The 27529-nt window shown below is 39.1% G+C and overlaps 1 protein-coding gene across 4 annotated transcripts in view; it reads right to left on the minus strand.

Moving 5' to 3' along the window:
* The window catches only part of DSCAM (DS cell adhesion molecule), a 466019-nt gene that overhangs the window by 97521 nt on the left and 340969 nt on the right, over positions 1 to 27529 (minus strand). For 3 of the 4 annotated variants that reach the window (XM_074602331.1, XM_074602342.1, XM_074602353.1), the window contains exons 12-16: positions 13870 to 14066; positions 10742 to 10838; positions 9408 to 9536; positions 4039 to 4206; positions 49 to 119 (exon numbers count right to left, since the gene is read on the minus strand). In XM_074602331.1, coding sequence (XP_074458432.1) covers positions 49 to 119; positions 4039 to 4206; positions 9408 to 9536; positions 10742 to 10838; positions 13870 to 14066 — 662 coding nt within the window. Of the gene's footprint in view, positions 1 to 48; positions 120 to 4038; positions 4207 to 9407; positions 9537 to 10741; positions 10839 to 13869; positions 14067 to 27529 lie in introns of those variants that run through there. The other variant, XM_074602364.1, reaches the window with a different exon arrangement.

Here is a 27529-nt window from a genome sequence, read left to right on the forward strand (position 1 = left end):
TGCACCAAAATACTTCTAGAGGCTATATTCTTGGCTGCGTGTATTTACCTTCCAGGTGACCCGAATGCTTTGTGAAGATATAGGCTCAAGTTGGACATCCTGAGGTGGACCATCGGGAGCTGCAAAGAGAGAAGAGAGATGGATCAAAAACTGGTCCTCACAGCACACAGCATTCAGCGCTTCACATGGCATGTCACCAATTTAACACACCAGCAACCCAAAGATTTGGACAGAGTCAATGTCATACGGAAAACTGAAGATACCACTTCATCAAACAAAACCAGAGCCTAGGATCTTCCTTATTTGGATGTCAGCCCTGGCCAACAGTGAAATACAACACATGTCAAAACACAGCAACCTGGCAAATAAAATAAGAATGAATAATAGTGACTTTTCTTGTTTAGTGATACACTCACAATGCTGTTTCTGTTTGTAAATAGGCAAGACATATTTTCAGCAGTCAGAACCCTGTAGGTGATAGAAAGGCAGCAAAACTCATTTGAAAGCAGGCGAGCAGGAGCTCCTCAGCTGGCCCTCATGATGTCACAGACTTTCCAGTGGGATCTCCTTTGATCACTAGAGACTGAGCACATTCAGTCAAATATCAAATATTTTACACACAAAAACCTGTACACTTTACCCTCTCCCCCTCCCCAGCGTAAGTATCCCAGCCTGGAAACCAAGCAAGAAATAACTGCCGGATAGAAAATACATGCTGCAGCTCCTGCCTGAGTCAGGAGGAGTTTCATTTACTATTGATAGGCTGCCAAGGGCGCACATGATGCTTTAAAGGCAAACAAAAAAAGAAGGCCCTGAGCCTAGGGGATCCTACTTGTCAGCTGGGCAGATACAAAGCAGATCAAGAATTGGCTGGGATTGAAGGGAGAGGTGTGAAGTAAATTGCTTGCTCAGCAAGGTAAATCATTGTGAAAGAAAGATCTGAAGAAAGGAATGGAGTAATCTCAAGCTGCTGTAGAGGGTTCCCTTGATACAGAATATGGCCTCAGTAAAAGGTATTAAATTAAGTTTAATTGCGTGACAAAGGAAGTAAAGCAATAAAAAGGGTGAGATGGGGCTGTTAGAGGTGGAGCAGCAGTAAATGACAGCTGCAGTGAAAGGAACCAGAACATTTTGCTTTAACTGATAAAAGCAGAGAGAATGAGAATACAGCCTAGAATATGTTTAAGTTATTAAATATGCCCTATTCTGGGCCATTCTTGACTGTCCTTCACATGGGAAATTTCCAAAGGTTGAAAGAACTTTATTTCCATTCCTTTTGCATTAATGTACAGGAAGGAGAAGAGGAAAAAGTCCGCTGGCAAAAATGAAGTCTCTATGAATTTTTTAAAGCCTTTCCTTGATTCTGTCCCACTGTTAACAAACATGAATACCATTTGTCCAGGTACATTATAATGTAATGGAATTTGAGCAAAGCATTTGATCCTAAAAATGGGTTTCAAAACGTGCTCCTTAAATTCTTAACTTTTCCTTGAAAGACTTCAACATTTTTTACAGAATCAAGTAGCTAACTGTTCCCAGCATACCATGGTGATACGCTAATTAAGAAGTAATTTATTTTATGTACTTTATCTCATATGGAGATTGTGACAAAGACATAAAGAAAACCCAGATATCCCAACTTCCTCTATTGATTTTAAACTGCAGCCATAATGCTTTTTTTTTTTTTTTTCTGACAAGTGTTAGTGCAAGTGTGTACTTGCAGTCTGTTTGCCAATACAGGAGATAATTGTGGTTGTATGGAGGGAAAGAATTGGTCTCTAAGCTTTGAAATCATGCCATTCTTGACTATCCTTTTGCCACAGAGACCATTTACAGTGTTCTTTCTAGTAGCTAGTGCTGGCCAACTCAGGTCACTGTAATATGTGATACGCAATCTGTGCCCCCTTGCCAATAGCATGGTTTGAGGTGTTCAGTTTTTTATTGTCTTCCTTGAACCTTTATTTTGCTCCCTTCTCATTACCTTCTCTCTCATTCCCTGCACCCATGCAGTTCTCCCTTTCCTATTGTAAAAGCAGAGAACAGAAGTAAACAGTGATCAAAAAACGACGCTCTTGTACATTGCACACCATCTGAAATCAAACCCCAGGAGGCAAACATCACATACTCTGCCTAAGCCTGACCTCCTCTCTTCCAATTTTTCCCTAGGTAGATCAGTGACTTCTGAATACAATACCACACTGCTGATCTTTTTCTCCAAATAGATGGCTCATTAAAAGACAACAACAAAAGGATCAATTATTCTGAAACTTGGTTACAAAGAGCTGAATAAAATGTGATGTTAAGGTTCCACCCTGGTCATGGGAAAGCTGGTTTTTATATTTCAAGGCTAGCTGCTGATCCTGACAACTTAAATATCAGCCAGGAAAACCTCCGCAAGTAAGAAATATTCCAAGCATGGGTGGATAAAAGAGAAAGAGAGAGTAGATCCAAGAATCACCCGTCTACCGTGAGGTATATGCACAATGAAGGTTGGGCATTTTGGGGACACAGATGATGCTGACCAGAAGAATGGCTAGACTGTTTTCTCTAAGCATTTCACATTTTCATTGAACAAAGGGAGAGAAAACCCCTGGTCAAATGACAAATATTTTGCAAACAAACAATTCACCATTGATAAAGATGTTCACTGAAGGCTAATAGAAATGTGAATACTCTTCACTCCTTTCCTTCCACTAGGATCAAAAAGATACATGATAAAAAAAGAAATCTAGCTCATGTCTCCTGCTTACTCTGCTTTGTGTTGTGAACGCTTGTGTCCTGTTCTTATTCAGAACCAAAAACAAGGGGTATATTTTCACTGTAGTATATTCACCCACTGAGAAAATGAGTGGGAATTATGCACTTGTATTCACATAAGCTGAACTGAAAATTGGTCACCGAGTGTTTAAAGTCTAGACCAACATGAATCTTGAAAAAGAAGTAGGGTTTCCACTACCAGGACACTGTCAGCCAGTTACTTGCATTATGGTTTTCATCTCAAAATCCCCAAAGAGTGAAGCATTGCTGACTTAACATAAGATAGCCAGAAAAATAAAATTAGCAAGATAAAAATATGTTTTCAAATACAAATGAGCAAGCTCCTGTCTGGTACAGACTTTTCAGAGTAACTCCACACAGTTTCAGTGGACTAAGGGTGTTGGAGTTGCTTGGATTACTCTCAACCGTACACCTTTGTACATTGTATATAATTGCAATGTATACCTGGCAGAAGTATTTATGGCCATTCAGCATTTTCATTCCTAATTGCTGAAATAGAGAGGCATAGCCCTCCACTTTTCACCCATAAGTCTTTTTCACTGTCACCTCTAACATGTAGGCCTTGGGACATCGTAGGATGCGCAAGGTTGTGCTGTCCTTATTCATATGCCACTTCTGCTAGCCCTGAGAAATAAAAATAAGATGGCACTTGAAGGCAGCAATTTGAGTGCACAAAAGAGTGGCTCCAGCCATCAAAGTGAAAATGCCCACATAGCAGAAACCTGTAGTGATGTAGAATACATGGAAACAAAGAACAGGGGGATTACACTAACTAATGACAGCCAAGGGACTTGTACAGTAATCAGAAAACTAAATGGTGGGTGGGGTAGCAGATGGAATACCAAAGGAAGATAAGATTCATGTAGATCAATGTTCTCAAATGGAGGTAGCTTAAATTAGTTACCTATACTAATACCAGATCATCTAAGGAAAGCCACAAGACCCATAGGGCAGGAACCACCACTAAAAATAGCACATTGTTGATTGAGTTGCCTAACTGTAGATACACGCATTGCATTTCCAGTACCCCAGGCTGAAAATTTGGAGCACAATGTCTTCTTTGACCACTAGATGCCACTGAACGGCTTTAATTGCAGGCTTGCACAATGAAGTTGCAAAAGTCACAGTGTTTTATGGAAACAATTCAGTATTTCTTTCGTTGCAGCTGCAGCAACATAAGCAGCATTTCAAGTAAAGATTCCTCACGTCAAAGAGCAATAATTCCCAGCACAATTTAGATGCTACAAAACCAGAGCGTACCTGCTTCATCAGTAGTGATGGTGAGCTCATTGCTGGCCTCACTCTTGCCTATGCGATTCTTGGCGTACATGCGAATGTTGTAAGTTGAGGAAGGGTGGAGGTCAATGATAGTGGCTTGGTTTAGCTGAGGGGAAACGTCTTTGGTTCTCTGAACAGAATCCCAAGAGTCTATTTAATCAGACATTAAAATAAAACAGAAAAATAAAAGATGATGTTAATGTCACTATCACAAGCATGCAGTTAAATCATCTCATAGCATGGAATACTGCCATTGCTGAATTAACCCACATAAAGCCTCACTCAGAGAGAAGGTTGGTTGTGCTCCAAAAAGGGGGGAAAGGGAGTTAATAAACAGGAATGGAGGGCTCTTAGACTAGCAGAGATCAAACAGAAAGTTTCTTCTCAAACTCCAGGAACTCAGGCCATAGGTGAACAGTGAGCACAAGCTTGGAGTACTTGGACACGGGGCTCAGCATCCTCCAGGACTGATGCTATTGCTCTGACTCACATTAGGTTACAGGAGCAGTTTAGTACAAGGGGAACGTAGAACCCCCTTAGCTGTTTGCATATATCTGTAAAAGGAGTAGTACATTGTTATTAGTCATGCTTACTATTCATCTGCCTGTTATGTTTTTCATAACTTCTCCAGCCATAAAATAGGAAAAAGAATGAAAACTGGCTAAACACAGTAACCCCTCCTTTTCATCCAAGCGTTCAATTGCTGCAAACAAAATAATAGAATCTATCTGTTTAAAGCATCTTGATGTCTTTTATGAGTTGCCATCCTTCATTTCTTTCTTACTGCAGGCGATGTTCCTCCTTTAACCTCTGCAGCATCCTATGAGGGATGTCACTGAAGGCTCTACAGGAGTGTTTTACAGTGTGGGTCACTGTAGGCAGGATCACGGAAGGCTCGGCTGATAAGAAAGACTAGTTTAAAAATAGAAAGCTCACTCAGATACAAAATATTTGCACATACTGTGTAAATTCTTTTATATGAGCTTGCTAAAGACGCATAAGTTGTCACAATGCCATCTGCAGCTTGGCTGGGTACAGGGCCTGTTTGCTTGTCTGCGTGGCTTCTTTTACCCAGAGAAACATTTAGGAATTAGACATTTAAGTGCCAACCAAATTCTCTTGAATATATTTTTCTTTGGTAACTGAGTGTGTCACAGCTTTCTATGTAGGATGCTTTCAGAAACTCTAGTTTCTGAAGTTATCTGTACGCAGCGCAGCTGCAACTTGCTTTTAGTTTGCCATAACTTCACCGAATTTCTTAAACTTTACAGAATTTTAACCAGCAGTTAAAATGCAGTTACACTCAATTGTGTTAAATGCTATACAAGCACAGAAGGAGACTCTCTCTGTTCCAGTGTACCATGCCAACAGGAATTTTAAAAAAATACCTGCTTGGTATCGAGAATGTGTTAAATTTCACCTGATGAGGATAATAATTTCTTTTAATATAGTGCATATATTATCAAATTGCTTAAGCTTTTACTTGATTGTTTGAAATACTGACCTCTTAACTGCTGAAATAAAATAAACAAATTTGAAAAATTCTTGTGACTCTCAGTAGATTGAGTAATGACATACCGTGGAGGAAGAGAGAGATGAAAACTCAAAGTATTCTGTATTTCTAAATGTAGGTTTCCAGTGTTTAGTTATGATTAATGCATGGACTTCAGGAGTTTATTTTGATACAGGCATCCCCTTTTTGAATGGGAAAACAAACCAGCAAAAGCAACCCCTCCAAACCAACTCAGTCCAGAGACAAATTAATCAATTTTTCTCCAAAACTGTTTCTAGTTTTGAAAAAATTGAGTCTTCTTCTGGCAAACTCCAGAAATATTTGCTCGCATCCACATGGTAAGTAATTGAGTGAGGTATTAAGGTTGACTATTGGCTCTTCTGGTTTTTATTGTTCTTCCAGAAAGGCCTAAAATCTGCTTACATAGAAAGACTGAAAAAGCACAGAAAACAAGCAGCAATGGGCTACCAAAAAAAAAAAAAAAGTTAAAAGAAAGAGTGTAATTTTTAACATATTGTTTATTCTACTTATAAAATGTTACACCCAGGCACTTCTCAGTGTTATATAAAACGCACGCTGACACAATGACCTCTGAAAAATCTATGGGTTTATGAAAACCAGCAGCTTTCCACCCGTTCCTAGAACAAAGGCTGAAGCTTTGGGATTGCTCCGCCGAAGACAATTCGGGCCCATTTGCTCTTCGAGGCCGATTTCGGGGAGGCGGCTGCCCGCTCCCAGGCCCGGGCCGGCGCTGCCACCCTGTGGCCACTACCGGTACTGCACCCATCTGCCCGGCACGGGCGCTCCCTTGGCAGGTTTTGGGGGCGAACCCCCCCGGTCTGGCAGGGCATCTGCGTCCTGAAGGGTGCTCTGTTCACACGTGAGCACATGAAAGCGCGAAGCACAGCCCTGTCCCTTCAGATAAGGACTTAAGCGGAACTGATGGTCAGTTTGCCCCTCAGCTTTCCCTAATGACATCAAAAATAAAAACGGTAAGGAGAAAGGCACAAAGAAAGACCCACATACCCGTTCCTGTCTTCAAACCTTCTTGTACACCTTCGATGGAAAAGTCTGATGGCTGCACATCGATGGTTTCAATGAAGGGCCAGGTCTGAGTGTCACGGGTACATCTCTGTACAGACAGACACTGTGTCTGAAACAGCCTGAACTGCTGACCTACTCACATTGCTCCTGCATGGCAACTGGACCCTACAGATGCCACCTGCCGATGTGACAGGCAACTCCATGCTCCTTCGAGAGGGTAAGTAATCTGTCTTTTTTGTCTAATAGCACGGCAGGGGTAGATAGGCTACGTGAAGGCAGCACCATACAGTGAAGTCCGTGCACGATGTGTGGTCACCTGCACATTCTCTGAAATGGAAAAGTTCTGCGGTTTTCCTTCTTTCCTTCTGAAGGATTTCGGAAATCTTTCTTGAAGAGCCTAGATGATGCATCCTGCTGTAAACCCATTCCTGAGTCCTCAGGATAAGCAACACAGGTGGAAAATTCTCACTAAACACAACTGTGCAGTTTACAGCTTTACTTTGGCCTTGGCAGGCTGTTCCCCGAGTTTACCATCTGGATTGGGAACATTTTACCTAAGTTTTCTTCTTTCCCTTTAATACCTGGAAATTGTGAGAAGTTTTCTTAATTCCCTCTTCTTTGTTCTTACTTCCCCCAGCCGCCGTGTGCAAGTTCTTCCGTAACCATCATTGGCATTTCATCTTCTCGATGATATAATTAATGACAAAAATTGCGTGCAAGAATTCAAAACCCTGATCCTAGTTTCTCCAAGCATTCAGTCTCAGATTCTAAAAAATGACATCTCTGTTGTTTGCAGTGAGTTGATAATGATCTGATTTTTTTAGGACATGACCTCCAGTATTTGTCTTCATATACAGGCAAAGAAATACTTTCTCCAACATCAATTCTGTCACCCACTATTTTTAATTTCTTTCAGTTTTTTAACCTTTATCACTATGTTGTGTCTCGATGTTTTCATCCAATCTGATGGTGCTTCATTTGTTGTCTTGCTATTGATTTATCATGCCATATTACAGAGACATAATTTTGCAATGCATGTTCAGAGTGATTACCACTTAATCGTTGCCTGCATTCTGCACTATCACTTGAAAACGCTGGACTAACTGTATCAAAAATGTTTTAGAGCTCTGAAGTCCCTTTCCACCGCTGCTTTAATCAAAGGAAAGGAGCTCAATCTTCCTCGATGGGGTTACGCTGAGTTACATGATTCAGAAATACAAGTGATGTTTCAGAGTAAGAAAGGAGCCTATCAGGCAAGAATGACTTTCAAAAACTGTTCTGGAGCAGGTGGGTGGTTGGGAAGAAAGGAAAAGAATCAAAAAGAAAAGAAAGCCCAGAGACCTTTAGGTATACACATCCCTTGAAGGCATCCTTGCCTAGTCGACATCTCCAAAGCTGTGATTCCTGACCACAGCCTCAGTGGGGAATTATTACTTGTAATCTTTCAGGTACCATGCTCACCTGTACATTATCAATTTAATTTACAAAGCCAATGCAAAAAACAGTGACTGGTGATCTAACACTCTTGAAAATATTCTATCTGGTAATAAAAGCAACACACTATTTTTGCCTAAATAAAGCACGAGGGAAAATCGCAATGTACACAAGTGGAAAATAGTAAAGATGGATATATTTTTTAAAAAAAAATTGGAAAAATTTAGAATTTTATGCACAAGTACATTTTTACATCTCAGAACTAAAGAGAGAAGACTATAAATGTACTATAGCTGTTTCAATCAACAGTGTTTCACTGATAAGCAGACACAGAGTATTCCTATGTGTGACTACGCTATTTGTAAGGACTACGTCACCCTACAAATAGCACAACAAATAGTGCAACAAACTCCAACATAAACCAGTACAATATAATTTCCCAGTGTCTTTTTAATCATACTTAAAATGTGTAAACAGTGTCCTGTTGCAATTTCCTATCTAGTCCCTTCTCAAAGCCTGACTCAAGGACAGTGCTTATGAACGTGCCTAATTTTAAGTGTATCTCACATCACAAACACAGTTCCAATGGAAATTGAACATTTTCAGATTTCAATAGACAGTGAACAGTCAATAGGAGTATTTTCCTGACTTAGGGTGTTACATTTCTTTTTAACCATTTACCTCATTTGTCTTATTAGATGTTCATTGATGTGACTGTGGTGACCTAGTAGAAAGATATCTGCTCCCATTGGCCCACCCATATGTGCCGCTGGTCTTATCTTTTGGAGGATTTGAAGTATGTTACTGAAAACTCTGCATGGTGCTTCAGCAAACTACCACATAGCTTTCTTCGTCTAGAAATTCTCATAACTACCCTTTTTCACTGCAGCCTTTCCAGGGAAGATGCCACGTTCTCGTATATCAATAGAAAATAACTTCTAAATATCAGCACAACAGGAAAAGATCATTTATAAAGGCAGTTTTTTTCTATAGGAAAAAATAGAAAATGAAAAGAAAATTCAAATGGAGAAAAGATAAAAACAGGGACCAAGAATCAGCTAGCAAAACCATCATATCAGCTATCATCTAGAACGGCTTGCGCTACAACAATTTTTGTCCCCCTTACATGTAAGTTTGTCTGGCAAAAGGGAAAAGCAGCAATTGCTAACCTTAACATCCTTACCTCAAAAAAAAAAAAAAAAAGACAACAAATGAAGATAAATCTTACTGTGGAAGATTAAATAAACCATGGCAAAAATTTCCATTAGGCAGTTTAAATTTATGAATTATCTTTTACTATACAAATTCGGTGATGAATGAGTAGTGACGGAGATCACCTCAGAGGAAGATTATTTCTTACCCGACTTGTTCTTGCACTCGATATCATAGCCGGTGATGGGGCTGTTTCCATCAAACCCCATGGTCCATCTGAGGGCAATACTGCGTGCTCTCACCTCTCGGATTTCTATTTCAGGAGGGTCGGGGGGCTCTGAGTAAACACACACGGAGAGTTTTAGTCAGAAGAAAGCCCGTACTCATAACAAGATAACATTAATGAGCGTGGCACTGGCATAGCTTATTGGTGGTAAGCTCTCATGGCATTTTCTCCAGTCGCTCATTAGTATCCTGAGCCAGTTAAACACCTATTGAAGAATACTCAACAGAAGGAGGAGAAGTCGCGTTTCTACTAGGAATCACTGATGTAATCTTGAATACTGACTTCTGTTTAACCTTCTTATATGCAACAGAGTTGCATTTAATTACACTAAAACCCCTTTCTGCCTCTAGAGGTAAGGATGCAAATAAATAGCATTTATACCCATTCTAATGGCCCTTTAAATTGTCAAGGCAGTTTAAATGAGCAGTGGTATAATTGAGAACCCGTCCCCAACCTCCACCCAAATTTTTCAACATGGCTGCCTGAGGCATTCACTGACATCTGCAGTTACTTGAAATCAAGAGAGGGGAGAAAGAAATTTGCAAGTCCTAGAAATTTGTTGTGTGCATGCTGAAAGGCATACAAGCACAGGAACAAGTGTGGCACAGAAATAAGGAGTGGCCAGTGGCGGAGTCCTGCCTGTGCTCGGCATCTCAAATACTGTCTACCTCAGCCACCCCAGGAGTTGCTGCCCTCTGCCTGAGTGCAACCCTGCGGGAGGGGAACCCCAGCCTCAGGCAACGTAGGCTCCTAGAGTTTGCAATGTGCAAACTGATCACAATTTATTTTGACTGAGTAAACTTGAAACATTTTGTTTAAAGATCCACAATAGGTTTAACAATTCTCTCGAGATAAAGTCAGATCGCTTTTGCTTTATTTCAGACTTGGGTTTTAAGCACATTTGTTCCCTCTCCCCCTTCCTCCGAAAAGTAACCCACTCATATCCATTGTCCCTGCTGAAGATGTTAGTTTTAAGTATCTTTAGTAGATTGTCAGCTAGTGTATTTAAGAAAAACATCTCCTTATTAATTTGTACAGATCTAGAAAGACTCAAGCTTATCCTTTGTTATTATTTAATTGGTGATGCTGGAAAATGAGAGACTGAGTATCTTAACGCAGCTCCTCAATTCTTTGACAATGAGGAATACACTTAATTAGGAATCAGAGCCTCCCTCCCCCAACAGATTTCTGAGGACGGCATACACTTACTGTACTACAATAGCTGTGTTTTTTTCCTTATGTTGTCCTCTTCCTACCTTGCACAGTGAGCTGAATTATTCCACGATCCTCCCCATAAGAATTGATGGCATGGCAGGAAAAGAAGCCAGAATCTTCACGCACGGTTGGCAAAATCTATAAGTGGTTTGAAAAGAAGTGATTGATTGAACAGCACGCAAAGAAAATAAACCAACAGCTTTTCTGTGTGGTGCAAGAAAAATTGTACAAACTGTTTTACTTGACAGTAAAAAATAGATATTGCGTGTTATACACATACATACATACGCATAGTAAAGCATCCAAAATACTGAGGCTTATCAAGACTAGCAACACCTGGGTTGAGGACGCAGGCTATAAGCTCTACATGTGTAGTCAGGAGTTGGAGCACCACCTATTCCTGTAGCTTCTCATTAGGAGTCTTGTTTCCAGTTACTCAGGAGTGTGCCAAGTATTTAACAGTTGGCTGAAATTTTCCATACACAATGGTGCCTCCTGCTGCCTGCAAATTTTTTCCAGTTATTTCTGAAAACAACTCAAGTGGCTGAAGCCTGTGTGGAGGAAATAAAGGTTCAAATGCTGGTGGTGAACCCAGTAGTATTCAGCATGGTGCCTCATAATAAAATTTTGTGTGGTCTTTCTTTTCAATTTGTAATTTAATAACATAGAAAGTTATACATAGTCTTTACGTACATGATCAAAATGATATTTTTCTACAGGACCACTGCTTCATTCAACATACAATAGGGAGAGGATTTTTTAAAATGAGCAGATATTTCAAATACCATTTTCTTCTCATCGTTCAGTGTGCTGCTCCACACTTTATTTACTGCACACAGTTCAAACTGTGCCCTGAAGACAGACTTATTCATTTTCTCATAGCCTTTTCTGTGGCATTCACCTATGCAATACCCATTTCAGAAACATCAGTGAATTTATTTTCATAAACCCTGACATCACAAGAAGTATTACCACCATTTTGTACGGGGAGTTAAGGAACCAGACATATGATAATGTTTGTGTCTGCTTGACAAGTTGCCACATATTAGCTGAGCCATGGTAACTCCACGTGCTCTTTATTCCTCAGCAAAGCCAAGGTAATATGAGCACAATTCTCATTCAGCGCTGGTTAAGATAAATAGATTAATTTCCCACTTGCTACAAGGATATCGGAGAGTTATTATCTGAAATGTGGTAACTTGTCAAGGTGTGTTAAGTTGAACGTGTGGCTGAGCTTTAAGATAGGAAAACGAAATTTTTCAGAGCCCAATTTGATACATCTAGGGCCTTCTTTCCTCCCCTCAGAGTCCTTAGCAATAAATAGCATTTCATGTGTTCATAACAGCTTCCATTGAGTTAAGCTGCAGCTATGAGGGCTTAGTACTTCTGCAAATCAGACCCCAAGGGCTCAAGGCAAGTACCTAGAAAACAAAGAACACACAATTATTGGCCACCTGTGAAAAGTTTGGTTTCAATGATCAGCCTTGCATCACACAGTGTCTTTCATTACTCAACCCTAATTCAACTCCAGAGAAAGTCCAAGTCATGCCTGACTGAGGCAGGGGTCCTGCAGAAAAAATAAAATCTGAGTACACAGCTAAGGATCACATCATCATGCAGACATGCAAAAGCACTAAGTTAAAGGCTTCAGAGACAACCTTAATCCTGAAATTTTCTATTTTGGGGACAGATCTCTCAGAATTCAAAGGTTTTATATGTAACATACATATGGATACAGAACGCCACTACCGTACACAACTGCTTCAGAAGAGAATTCTCCAAGCAGGTCTCCAGCCTTCCAAAAAGAAATATTGCTGTGCATCCAGGCATTATCTTATTAAAGTCAATAAGATGAATGAGGGCAGAGAAGTCTAGAGGTCTATCCTACAATTAAATATTATTTGTAACACAAATATACTAATGTGAACAAAGTCATACATAGAACTTATGCTTCCTCATAGAAATCAATGACAAAACTTCCTCACAGAGAGCAAAACCAGATTTTTACTGGATATCATCCAACACAATTTTTGGCTAGTAAAGAAAGAGATATACCTTAAGAGTTCCACTAGAATATATACAATCACGAGATTGCTAGAGAATTTCCTTGAGACTGGTAAAAATGTTTTTAAGAATGTGACTGAAAAACAAGATTTTTGACTGAGAATCTATATAATTTTTAAAAAAATTCTTTTAGATTTCATAAAGGCACATGTAAAAAATGCAAAGGAATTGACTGATAACTTGATCATGTTGGTAAATTTTAGATTTGAGTGAAAAAGATGTATCCTGGTATATTGAGGGCAATGTCATAGCCCCACTCGTTGTAGGTGACACCAGAACAGCAGGAGTTTCCTTTGCTTCCATGGCACCTTGGGGAAACTTAGGTCCCCAAAACAGCAGTGTCACTCACATAGCCCCTCAATCTAACCTAGGTCAGACACTTAGGAGTTAACGGAGTCCCACATAGTGGTTTGTCAGGCACGTCAAGATGCATGGTTCCCACACCATCAGACAGCTGCCTGCCACAGAAGCAGAAGTGAAGATGCAGACTATGACCATTTGCTAGGTGGCTTGGTGACTGCTGCTACTGTGTACAATAAGTGACAAATACTATCAGTAGCAGTAGATATACTACTTACATATCTACACGTGCCTTTTACTTCCATCTCTCTTTGAATCCAATGACTAACCTGACTTTGGAAAAGTCCCCACAAAGTGAAAGGGAGGGAGAAAAAGCATTTTAAAAAGAGCATTTTTATCTCAAAACAGCTTAATGATTTTGGTGAAGGTAAGCCTGACCTAGCTCAGATATTCACTCAGCGCTTATCAGCAGCGCACTCAAAAATGAGCTGTCCCACCCCAGGAAGGGCAGGCTAAGACACGAACCATGTTGCTCCTGAGACAGAAAGAACGGGGTGCTGTAAGCCAGGCTAACTCTCTTGTTGCCTCTGGAGCATGGGAAGATGGAGACTAATTTTTCTGGAGGGTGGGATGCAGAGGTTTCCTCTACTTCCTCTTGCTGCTAGCTCCCTGGGGCTGCCCCACAGGTGGAGTGAGTGGTGGGGCTCTGACCTTGTAGGGCAGAGGTAGCTGCATATCCCTACCAAAACCAAATCAAGCAACACTCTCACACATGTAGATCAGCCGTGTGTCACTGTTTTCTTACCTGCAAAGTAGAGATCACTTCATCTCCAACTTCCTTGGTCGAAACAAGGTAACGGGACATTTCAGGGTTAATGATTCGGTCTTCTTTTTCCCAGCGGACTATGATGGGTTTCTCTCCATGTGCCGTGCAGCTCATCTCTTTCTTTTGACCTTGCGTTGCCAAGGTGGTATTTGGATAGGAAGTTATCATAGCTGGAACTAAAAACAGACAAAACAAAAAAAGATCGTTCTTCAGTCAGATGACTAGTCTGATGATACAGGGCTGGCCCTTTAATCTGGGTCTCATTCAGCTTGTCCATATTTGACCAGATGGCCAAAAATGTGAGAAATTATTTTGCTTTCATTTTTGTGTAAGAGAATCTTCTTAAGATTGAAGGCAGGCCTCAAAGAGAACTTAGCAGAGGGGAGCTCGGACTGGACAGTGGGGCTGTAGAGAAAAGAAGATGCGAATCCAAAGGAAACCTGGCTCTATTTGTCTTGCTGCCCATAGGACAACTTGTAACATAATTAAAACATTCACAGCACATAAAGGTACTCTAAGTAATACACATTCAGATATGGGGCCAATAAAGAACTGATAAATATTTCTTATTCCTTCTGATGAGCTACTGTTTTACTTGCTGACAGATATATGCTCTGCCATTTTGTATGACAGTAATGACCTATCAAAATGAGGGCTCAATTAAACCAGGAGCTGTACAAAATTAAAAGAAAGTCTCTGCACCAAAGACATTACAGTCCCTGTATGTGCTGAGTCCATAGTTAAACTGTACTGAACTGAAATTATAATTAAACTGACAATAAACCTAGCTTGATTTGTGTTTTTATTGTATTCAGAAGGTATTTGCAGAACAGTTTGGACATAATTGTCAACTTCATTAATCACTCAGGACTCTAAAAATTTTTAATGTTGAAAAAAGGCCCTTCTTTCTAGCAAGAATAGGCTTAAACCCCAAGCATTTTCACATTTTGGAATAAAAATTTTCTGGAAATAGGAAGAAAAAATCCTCAGAGTTATTTACTGCAAACCCCTCAAAACATGACATTTTTGAAACAGGATAGTCTCCTTGGTGTCCTCAGTAGCCTGCCCTTTCCTTCCCAGATGATTTGCCCACCAATGAATAGCACCTGGGCATTTGTGAGGAGGAAGAATAAAAGCCCAGGAGTCTGCCTTTCAGTTATGGCCCTTTCCCTGCTTGTGAGAAGCTGTAAAGCACTGGACAGCACACAGAACTGCTCTCCTGGATGAATCTGTCCACTCCTTTCAAAGCGTGTGAGGTGGCACTAAAGAGGCCCTTCTCTAAGCTCTTGCACTCCAAGGCTGCCTCCTGCAATAGCCCCTCTCTCCTTGTTTTTATGTATGAACACTTGCCTCTTCTTATCAGAACAACTCACTCATTCCATCTGAACTCCTCTGGGTCTCTATTTTAAGAAGATGACATTGGCACAGGACCTGATTTGAGGCCTTTCTGGTCTTTCCTCCTGCATGGATTGCATCTATTGCTATGGGACAGCAAAAAAATTCCTTATTGAAATGAATTACTATAATTGCTATTCTGAAATGTTAATACTTGGTGGCATGACCTTTTCACATGCCAGAGCTGCTGATGCTTGAATATGACAATATGTCAGGACGCAGCCCTTTCTGTTCAAAGGCTTTCTGAACGAAAACAAACCTATTTGAAAATTAACAGGGCTTTGGAGCTGTGGGTTAGACTTACAAATGGGATCTAATTATGGGAAGAAATCTTTAAGCGAGGTCTTGTGTGAGACATGAGGCTCTTCAGGCACTGATACGCATTAGTGAAGAAGTACATCTTGTTTAGATATTAGGTACCGATTAGTTTTGTCAAAGACAAGCACTCAAAGAGAAGAAATGATGAGTAATCGGAATAAAAAATTATGATGAGTCTGATTCTGTCTTCCAGAGAATGAAAATAGCTTCAGTTTTATCTGCCATCCGCCCAAGCACTAGTATCCAGGAGGAGGTTACTTTCAGAAAGTGACTTTTTGCAGCCATCTCCTAGTTGCTTCCAAACACAGAAGCTAGCATCTAAGGCCTACACAGCTGCAGGCCTGTGGGCCCTGTATGCACAGGTATGTGAACTTCAACAGATCTGCCCTCATCTTCAACACCTGAAACAGAACAGTATATCCTTTTATGCACTTTGTCCATCAACAAGAGATCCAATTCAAATGAGTGGCAGGCTATGAAGGAGACCACATTACCCTCATTAGCTTGTGCCACCACCTTCCTTCCTTCCTTCTGTAATCTCTCACGCCTCCCACGTGTCCCTTCCTTCTCCATTTGCCGCACCTCTCCACATGTCCCCCCTTTTCCCCTCAAAGCCACACACTCCAGTCCCCTTCACCTCTCCCTCTCCTCTTCCTGCTGCAATCTCCTCAGGTTCTCACACTTTCCCCCTCCAACCTCATTTCCCTTCCCTAATTAAATCTTGCCAACCTCCCAAATCACCTAGAGTGGATTTTCTTTACAGCTGCAGGCCTCCTTCCCATCACTCTCTCCTACTTTGATTTCCCTGTCACCCTCCGGTGACACGGGAGCTGAGGGGTGGCTTGTGCCTCCCCTCAAGGTCCCCGAGCTCCTGGGGTGCCCGTGCCCCCGGGTGGGAGGGCTCAGCCTTCAGCGTAGGTGAGCCGTGCACTACTCCTCCTGCTTCTCGAGTAGGAACACACAGTGTGCGCCCACAGGAAATGGCACGTTTGGATTTGGATTTAAATCCCATGCACCTCGAGGAGCCTGTCTCAGAGACTCCTTCCTCACTTTCAGGTCCCCTAACCGGTTGCCTGCCAACAGTCCCCTGATGGGTGACAGTGCCAAACACCGCAACCATCTTGCTTGCTTTCTAAAAAACAGACCTTAGCTTATGAAGCTCAATTCTTTTTCCAACAAACTTTCTTATTAAGAACAGCATAAAAACATGCAAAGGAAGATGACTTTATTCCTCAGATGCAGCTTTATCCCTACTTATCCTTCCCTTCCTCTCACATAATCTTCCACACCGATTCCTTATTGCCATAGCAATGCCTCACAGCTAAATATTTCCCCTTCCTCCAAAGCTGATTTTTTACTCTTCACAATTTATCTCCAATGATCCTAAACCATAAGCTCTTCTTTTTATCTTCCTCTGTGTCAGAAGATTTCTGGTAACAAAGCCACATTCCCAAGGATATTTTAGGCAACGTATTTCTTCATCCTCCAACTATCTTTAATCAAATTACTGATGCAAATAACTGAGATAAATATGATGGCTCTTTACTGACAAAATAATCTAGAAAACTGTAAATAAGCAAACTAAATCTGTACTATATATGCATGAGATATTCTCTCAGGATGCCTTAAAAAAAACTGAAGGCATTTAGAAATAAATCAAGATGATTCAGATGCCATATTTAAGTGTGTGTATCCTTTATATCTCTTCAAATATACATATTATATATATATATACACACACACATATAATGACATGTATTTATACAAGATAATTTTGGAAGGGAAGGTCATATTACTGTGCGTGTTCAAGGAATGCATAGTGTCACGTTCCAAGATTTTGGATCAGACTTCCCTGTGGGACGAATTCATACCAATCTTTCTCCTCTGGGGTTCTCCACGTCTTTCTCTGAAGCATGGCATGTGGTGCTGGCCATTGTTAAAGGTCTATTGGCCAAAGCAGGAGAAAACAGAAGCTGCAGTTTATAGATTATGACAATTTCCATTTTCAAGGTATGCATATCAATGCCAGCAGCATTAATCTAGGACAAGATTTGTTTATTCATTTTCCCAGTCAAGCCATTATATTCCCCTTTCTTCGTGGCAACTCTTAAGAATTATGGAACTGTCTCAGACAAAACAAGAGCCTTTTCTCCCAGTCTTGAAGAAAACTGAACCTGGAACTTTCCTGAGATTCAGTATAAATTACTTAATCTGACTTTTCTTGGCTGCTGCTGAGTGTTTCATCAGGAAATGAATGCAAATAAAAATGAAAACGTTTAATTACTTTGACAAAGACTAGTCTCATTATCCAAAATAAGGAGGCTATAGTAAGTTAGGTGAAGTTTGAGCAAAGTAACAGAAACTTTTGAATCGTTTTAGAATAAAACTTCACAAATTACTAGAAAACCGAAATTCACATTCATTTTAAAAATTAAGTAGGGAGCAGAGGGGGGAGGAAATAACTACTTTTTTGTCTCTTTTAGCTCAGAGAAGGAAATAGCCAAGAGGGAAGAAAGCAAATTAAAATTCTTCATATCTTTTAATTTGTAATTAAACACTAAACATCCTTGTAGCATCCTTAAATGATTCTAACACTGACTGAAGTTCTCAGTATGTTTAAGAACTATCACTATCTGTAGTCTCCAAATGGTATTTTTCTAGCAACCTGGCTGTGGTGAGAAGAGAGGAATACAACACAGCCAACACCACAACTGATGGGGAGATGCCATGTGACACTGTACAATGTGTTCTGAGCTGTGTTTAAAGTTAGATTGCTGATCGTAGCGAAACATTAATACAGATTCAAGTTGCTCTTGAGAAAGAGGATGGAAAAGATGCAGCAGATAAACAAATCTAATGACATAATCATCTGGAGGTAACTGAACACAGTGAGAATTTGAGAGTGTGCTCGGTAACAGGCAGGTCCTGACCTCTATTAGTGATGTGACTCCTGGCATATCAACATGTCTCACCATGTCTCCAATTCTCTTGGTCTGAAGATCTCTGCCCTGGCAGAGTGTCCTCCCGCATAACTTGGCTGCTTCACTGGAGCATGCCTGAATGGGCCAGTTTGGGGAAATATCTGTCACCATAGTGGGTTTCATCTTGCAAGCATCTATGCCACGCTAGGCATTGTAGACTTCCTCAATGGAAAGAAATATACTTCTGGAGTGCTGTTCATCTAACCAGAGGAACCGTGCCTTCAAAAGCCACTTCTTTGCACTGATCGTTCAGGAACAATAAATGCCTTGCTCAGTTGTAGAGATGTGCACACTGATGCTATAATAAGGGAAGATGAACTCCATCTGTTTTTCTTGTACAGCTTCTAGAACAGAAGACTATGGCCCTTTGATGTGGTTTCAAGAACCTTGGGTAAAAATAACACCGTGCATGAGGACAGGAGTTGTGAGTAGAGAAAACTGCATTAAAGTTGAAATGAATATATATTGAAAACATGAATTAAAATTCTAAATTAACATTTAAGCTAGATTCAGCATGTCCTCTCACGGTGGTCAGCTACAGTGAGAATACTGTCCATGACAGATGAGATTTTCCTACCTCCAAAACAAATTCCCTCTTCCTCAATCCACTTTTGCTCAGGCAAAGAACGACCATGCAAATACATTACTTACAGTTAAGGGAGACTAGCTCTCACACTATAATTAGTTGATTTCTATTTGTTAATTTATTTTAAAATTTAGTAGACTTTCAGGATTCAGTGAGTGCATTACTAAAATCCTTCTCTTAACTTCAGTTTTCCTTTTCTGTTAAATTGCATTTTTGGTTATTTAAGTAGCATCTCTGCAGAATTCAAATGGTGTTCTGAATCTAGCAGAGAATTTTAGATCAACAGGACTGCTTAAATACTTAAATTTAAGTACATGGTTTCTTGGTAAAACTGTGACATCTCCAGCAGGTGAAAATAATGCTCTTAGTCCTCATCCTGAAGAGATGCCCAAGATGAGAAAAAAAACCTGCATGTCTCAAAGGGTGAAAAGAATACGCTAACACAAAAATAAGCATCCCATTTTTATGAATACAAGTTATTTTCACAAAAATAATGGACATATGATTAATGACAACTATTTTCTACCAATATTCACTAATCTTGAAAATGAACTTCATGTTTGTGACCTAGTCATGTTCATCCGTTGTGAACCTCCTCAGAGACCATGTTCTTTTAGGATAAATATTTTAAAATTCAATTTCAAATATTTAAATATGTCATGAAAATGAATTTTGAATGCAATATTTTACTATATTGCTTGGAATTAGTAATGCATTTGTTGTGTAAGCAATGCACTGCTGAAGTACAAATAATACTGGGTGATGTATGTAATCAACACGGCACGAATTTCAAATTCAAAAAGCAAATACTTTGCAATTAATTGCCACTGAGGTTCAAGACTAGGGGAAATAATTTCAAACACTTAAACCTGAGAATTTTGAGGAGAGAAACAAAAATTTGATAAATTAATATGACAGACTGAATTATTTACTCAGCTTTAGTTTCAGGAGTCTACAGTGTATATAAAATAAATACAGAAAAATTATTTATAAATATATTCCTGAAAACTTTTAAAAAATAAAGCAAAACAAATCAAATTATCTTCTGCTCCCAACCTTCCCTAAAAGGAGGGCTGGTAGCTTTTTATATGGTTCCATTAATAACTGTTAGATGAATGGATTTCTGGACAATAGGCGAGAGCTTCATTAGCAGTTATATTCACAAAATAATTTGCTGACAGAACAGTATGAAAAACAGTACTTCCACGGAAAAAGAGACTGTGCACAGCAGAAAATGCATCTTTATGTTTCCATTTAGTGAAGAGTGAAATCCATGAGAATTATGACATACAAATAACAGAGAGAGAGTAAGTGCAGTTGTGATCATTCCGTGTCCCAGCTACCTGTTTGCATTACAAATCCCGTATCAAAACAAGAGACTCGGTATATGTAAACACTGGATACTAGGATTAGGATACTAGGATTAGGATACTAGGACAGCCATACAAGGTAATCTTTGAAAAAAGTTCTAAAAAAAAATGTAAATCACTGAGTAGGAATGAATAAGGATTCTATACATCCTAAAACATCACTACAGCTAGCTATTCCACTGGTATAAATGAAGTTACTTCGATTATAAGTATTATTCAAACATGTGTTTCCAAGCTAAAACAGGCCTTGTTTGATGCTAAGCTTTAATAAGAATGACAACGATGTCTTGAGTACTTGGCAGCTTCACCAGCGCCTCATGATCTGATTGAATATGTCAGGGTAAAGGCTGTGAACATTTAGGGTTCATATCTTATTCACTCAGAAGCGGTTTCAGGTCACATTATAGGAAAAGAAGTTGATTTATTTTGCATGACAACTATGAATTTTAACCAAAAGACACATTAATAAAATAAAAAAGGTCTTTCCTCTCAAATCGCAAAGGCAGTTCTTTCCTCTTCCTGAGGTCTTTTTTTGCATTAGTTTTATGTTTGTACAGTGCAAACTGCTGTCTTCAAATGATACACGTGAGACCAGCAGCTGCTTATATTTCTCGGTCTTTCCTTTGACTTTGACATGGTTCTGAAATGAATGTGACTTTCTTTTGCTTTGCCATGCAGCTTCAATTCCCATTTTGTCTAACTACACTTCCTAATAACCAAAAGAAAGAAAATGGGAAATGATAAGCTGACAGCTTTGTTCCCTGCAGTCAGTTACAGTAAAAGCCTGTGGAAATTCGTGACAAACTATGGTAACCCACATGAGGGACTGGAAAATCAGTTTCATCAAAGCTTAACTAATTGTCAAAACGAAAATAAGTGATCGAAGATCTATAAAAAATTAAATCAGCATGTATATAATTGTGATTTATGAAGACTTAGACAAAGACCATCCTCCTTCACAAGAAATTAATGGACTATGTTAGTATTACCATCATTGCCATTGCTGAAAATATGGATGCCTAAAAATTAGTATTAGAAACATGTATCCATTAAGTATAAATTTCTTGGGCTGCTTTCTATTCTAAATCAATTATGATCTTTCATCACCCTGTATAAAATTCAGGCTGGAAAGAGCGCGAATGTTAAATAGTTAAAACTAGCAATATAGAATTTTAGATAACTTCTCCGATGCTTTGATCTTAAATTGAATTCACTGTTCCATCAAGATGGCATCAAGTTTTAATGTTAAATGAGAGGGTTACTGCTATCGTAATTGTAAAGTACAGTGCTCTAATTTTTTGTGACTTACTGAATGCAAATCAGTAAAAAAACCAGAGCCTGTAGAACCACATGGGAGAGTGCTCATTTTCTTACAAGTTGTTATGCTTTAAACTTTCCATTTATGCCCTTTCATGAAAAATACCCGAACAGTTTACAAGTTTAAAATAAAAAAAAAAAGGGCAGAAAGTCACCGGAAAACACAAGCTTTAATCAGGATATATTTTATGACCCAGGAGTTCCCATGGGTCTTTTAGATTTTGGAGGCTGTGAAGTGACATGTGTAAATGTCCCTCCCAGGGGAAGGGAAGCAAGCACTAATTGAGGTATTGACGTGTTTAAATGAAGCAGAAACACACCAAGAAACTCTGGCTACGACAAAAATGAGTATTGGTGAGCAGTGCATGCTGGGACATTAATGGGTTTCATTCACTGCTCATTCATGCAAGTAAGTATACTTTTAAGCACAGTGACTTGGGTCTATAACAGCTCAGTTCTGAGCTAAAAAACCATGAAATACTACCTGCTAATGTCTAAGAAAGAGAGCTCTGGCAGAACTAGTCTTGTCTAGCCTTCAGAGTTAATTATATTTTTATTGTCTATATAGATGCAGATAGACAATAGCATGTGATACTCTGATGATGGGAACAGAACCCAGATATAATAAAATCAGCAACATACAACTCTATATATTTATGTAGGCATTCTGTATACAAGTACATTAACACAAACAACATATTCTGCATATTAATACTAACAGAAGAGTGTTATATCATTGTATATATACACAAAAGCATTCACCTGTGCATGGAGGCAGAGCATGTTCACAGAACCAGTCAGTGGCATCCATCTCAACCTAACTTCAGGTGGCTAAAAATTAGTCATCCAATCCTTCAGCTAGCCAAATGAGGACTTCTGTAGCAGTCCTTGGGGAGAAACAAGACCTTCCAGAGGGCCATTCATCTTGCCTTAAAGATGATGAATGGCTTCTTATTGACGCTAAAAGGAGCTCAGGGTGAGCTGCTTAGGCTTTTACAACCCAGAAGTCTAGATTAAAGTCAGGTGAATCCAGTGCTAAGGATCTGATCTTAAATTCTGTGTTCTCTTAATAGGATGTCAATAAATGCCACTATCTCAGGCAAGCCAGGAAAGGAGATTCAACTAGGGAGAATAAGAACCTAATAAAAAGCTCTGAAGACATTTATTTTAATAGGCATCAATCTAGTTTCTCTTTTCAAAATTCTAGTATTTGCCCCTTGTCACAGAGACCATCTGGGGATTGTTTGGGAATGGTCTGACAATCTATGGAGTATCAGCTCTGGTTGTTGATGAAAAACAACAAACTTGATTCCTAATCTATTCTATCTTTTATTTTCCACTATGGAGTCTTTTTTCTACTTTGCTGCTCAGCATGCCAGAAGCTTCTATAGGGAAAACAGATCTCTTAAGCTGGTCAGTAAAAGGAGAAAATTTCCAGAAGAGTAGGGAACCATCTTAAAGGCTGCACAGTCTAGGAAAGCTGGTAGGTAACTTGCATGCTTAACAATTTTTTTAATACATGTCTTAGGGAAAGAGGGAATTACCAGTAAAGAAAAACAAAGAGGGCTTAGATAAACACAATATTTCCAAAGTAAAGATATTCAGTATAATAATTCTGTGAGTTAAATTTTCCCATAAATAAGGAGCAGCTCTTATTTTGATTAAATCTAAAATTAGAACACACCCTTAGGGATTTTTTGTGCTTCTTACATTCATTGCTATCATGTCTTTGCAGTGTTTTATCAAATCAAAATGCTAGGCCTTTCCACTGAGTATTTTGGGTCTATTACAGTGAACGATTAATAAAGCTTCCAGACAAAAGCAACGGCTGACAATTTGGCTCCAGTACCCAAATGCATAAGACCAGCAGAAGCAGACCCTAATTTGAACCAGGGTTATAGTTATTTTGGCTTATTCAGAGGGACCAATATGCTCATCCATCTGTGAGCCAGAGAAAAAACTGAAAAGGAGTTTTAAAGCCAGATTTACATTACTACTCCTGATGTTGACAGTGTCCTGGTGTATAACTGAGGTTCTCCTATACAACTGAGGTCAGTGTATGTTTGTGCTCACATGCAAGCATATGCGCCTGTGTGTGAGTGAGTAAGGGAGGGAAAAAAATGTTTTCCACAGCATCAAATAAGGAGAATTATTTCATTACCTGGAAAAGAAGACAAAGCAACCCTCATCACCTTCTTCCCTTGACCTTCAGCTGTCCTGTGGATTTCTCTTTTCAATACACTCTTAAAAAAATGTTTCCATTTCTCTGGAGACCATTTTTATCCCTCGGCCAAGGAAAGGCGTCGTAAATACTAGTTTTTCAGGCAGGAGTAAATTATAGCCATCCATCTCATGGACAAAGCACATGGCACAGGGCTGCAGGTCACTTTCTTCCACAGTACCTCCCCACAGCATGAATGTTATAAGGAGTTCAAAGGACTTGGTTTATTTTTTTTTTCCTTTAAATTGTGTTTCAAATTAATACGAACTCCCATTCTCTCTTCCACATACAGAATGAACACCCAAAAGCAGGGGCCAAAATGACAGTGGTGAGAATGTAACCACCAGCAAAGTTAGAAGGAAGTCATGCTTCTAAGCATGGTTTGACATCTTGTATGTGATGGATGTTGAATATGGTAAATGAAGCAGCTAATTACAGGGGTGATATGAAAATAACTGTTTCATTTTCTTCTTAACCAGATTGTCAAACGTTTCTTTTTTAATTACATCCTTAAAATGCACATACACACGCACGCACATACACACAAACACACACACACAATCTGTACTTAAATCTAAACTTGCTACCTAAATTATTAAATTATCTTCACGCAAAGAGTTTGGCTTTAGGAAATCCAGGAGTTTTAAGTGCCGAGTTGATGATCCTGTTTGGTTTTTTTATTATTTTTGAAAATCATATTCCATTATAAAAGCAATAATCACTTACGATGGAATATTGTGGGTTTATGTGCTATATAACAACCTTGTTAGTCACATACATGGGGAAGTCAGGTTTTATGCTTAGGTTTTATTGTGGTGGCCTTGCTCTTTCCATGATATATTTTAGAGTTTCTTGTAAGTTGGTAGGAAGGTTTTCAGAACTGTTCCTGTTGGGACTTTGAACTGTTATTTTTTTGTTAGAGAAAGATAATGTCTTTGACCCAAAAATTTTTCTGAGAATATGGTCTCTTTGACAAAAGGAATTGCTGAAAAGGGTTTATTAGCTCAGCATTCAATTACTGATCAAAAGATGAGAAAAGGAGGCTACAAACACTCAGAGTAAGCAACATAGTCAATGATCACTGCTTATTTGAGGACACATCCTTGCATCTAATGCCTCAGCTCCCCTTCCCCATTTTCTTGTTTTTCTAGCATGACAAACATTTCACTGTATATGCAGGCTTGGGTAAGGTCAACACACACAAAATATAACAAGACAGTCTAAAACTATTCATAACAAAGGCAAGAGCCATCAGCTGCTGTGCAAGCTTCCCTTCTTGTTAATCTGCCTCTGTTAGGAAACTAGATTCAGAGAGCCAAACACTTTTTAGACAGTAATGCTACTTCATTCACCATAAATCCAGACAGATTTCAAATACTGTCTAAGAGGCAAAAGACACTGCTTTCCATTATCAGCTTCACAGGCTTTTAAATTCCTTGCATGACCTGATTAATCAGACACGTGGCCAATGACTTAAACAATTTTGTTTTTTAAATTGTAGAAACCCTCTATTAAGCAATAGTTAGAGCTACTTATCTTATAAAGACTATGATATAAGCAGATAAATGATACAGTTTGTTTTAAAACTCATTACTGCCGCTTCACCGACTCCAGCTTTCACTAAACGAGATCTCCTAGTTAGAGGTGATATAAAACCCTGAAAGCAGGAGAAGAAAAAATGTCTATTACAGTTCTGACCCTGTCCAAAAATCAGACCAGCATGCTTACAAAAATCTTCAAAATGCCAATTCTGTCAGAAAAGGAAAAAAATTATGAAAATTTATTAAAATTCTCAAAACTGAATCTTTTTTTCAGCCAAACAATACTAGCACAATCTCTCAAATTCATGAAGCTAAAATCACTCTACGGGACATGGATTTCCTGGCAGTCACCTGGGAATACATTCCTGACTCTTTAATTCACTCCATGAAGAGCTGAAAGAATAGTTTTGCCAAGTAAAATACAATGCACAAGGTTATGGTATTATTGAATCAAGGGCAAAAAATCTCTTATTTACCATTGATTAAACTCATCAATGATTTCTAGTTATCTTCTAGTCAGCTGCTTGTTTAATGAATTTGCCCATGGATGAAGGTTTCTAGGTTTCTTGCTAAAAACAAGACTGCATGATTGATGGGCAGGACACAATCTAGTGTTGCATACCCATGCTACTTGTCCTCTGCAAGTAAGTACTCAAACCCAGCTTTTTTTTGGTAGCTGTTTGCAATGAAAGATTTATCATATTACCTGTAAAAAGCATCTTGAGATTCTTCAGAAGCTCTTGCACTTCTGCCCTCTCTTAACCGATGTGAAATCTGGCTATTTTTTGAAATTTGGTTTGAAAATTCTCTTGTTGTTAAAGAAGTGCTACACCTTTGTACCGTATTATTTAACTGAGAAGTCATAGTTGAAAGGTGCTGAAAAATGACATGACTTCTTAACTTTTCTTACCAGTAAGATAAATTAAAATAATAACAACATCAGCATGATGCCAAACTAATAACTGAATATGAATGTTCTGAAAAGGTAGGTGCTTTCACTGCCAAAGCAGCTGCAACTCCAACTCTAAACGGTGACAAAACCACCAGACTGGCACATCACCTCAACTACTTATGCAAGGAAAAGGGTGACAAAAGCAGATTGCTTCTCCACCCCAATTTCTCTTCTGTTCTTTCTTTTCCCTCTAGTAAATGGGTCATTGATCACATCGGACGCCTTCAGGACATCTTGTGGGCAACAGTTTTTTTCCTCTTAATTCCTAGGAAAGAAAATGGGGGACTACTCAACCAGGTTGCTTTTTCCGTCTCCAGATCCAGCAACTGGTTCAAAGAGTTTGTTCCATTTTCCATTAGCATTGAATACTGCAACTTGAATGACAGAAGTCTATTTTGAAGACAAAGTATCCAGACTGTACTGGTGGCAAACTTTAAACATATGTAAGAATTAAAGTATCTACAGAACTGTAAGATATCCTCTCTGAATTAATCTTACATGGATTAAGAAAGAAATTTATTTTAAATGGCAAATTAAAACATCCAAAATTTAAAAAAATAAAATAACTGAAACTTCCAAACAATTTCCTATTTTGTTGTGGTCATGTTTGATGATACATCCTTTAATTACACAAACATTATTTTCCCACAAGATAAAGTCTCCTTTGGTACAGAGGGTACACAGTGCTCAGGGTTATGCAACTAGTGAATGATGCTTCTTCTCCTATTTCTGCCTTATTTTTGATCACTTGGTTAGAGAACAGTGAATGAAATGAAGGCTTGCTCAATGCCACATAAGATACTTTCATTTTACTCTACTTTCTGTGGCAAAATTAAGGTTTACCTGAAGGTTGCTTCCCACCTTCTTTGACAGATGTTGTTATGTTCCTTCCTTTATTTCTAGGCGTTCAAGTTGCTCTGCAAAATTGCTGAACATCCCTGGATGCAGTTAAAGTCTT

Source organism: Larus michahellis, chromosome 1, assembly GCF_964199755.1.
Source record: "Larus michahellis chromosome 1, bLarMic1.1, whole genome shotgun sequence".
Classification (NCBI taxonomy): Eukaryota; Metazoa; Chordata; class Aves; order Charadriiformes; family Laridae; genus Larus; species Larus michahellis.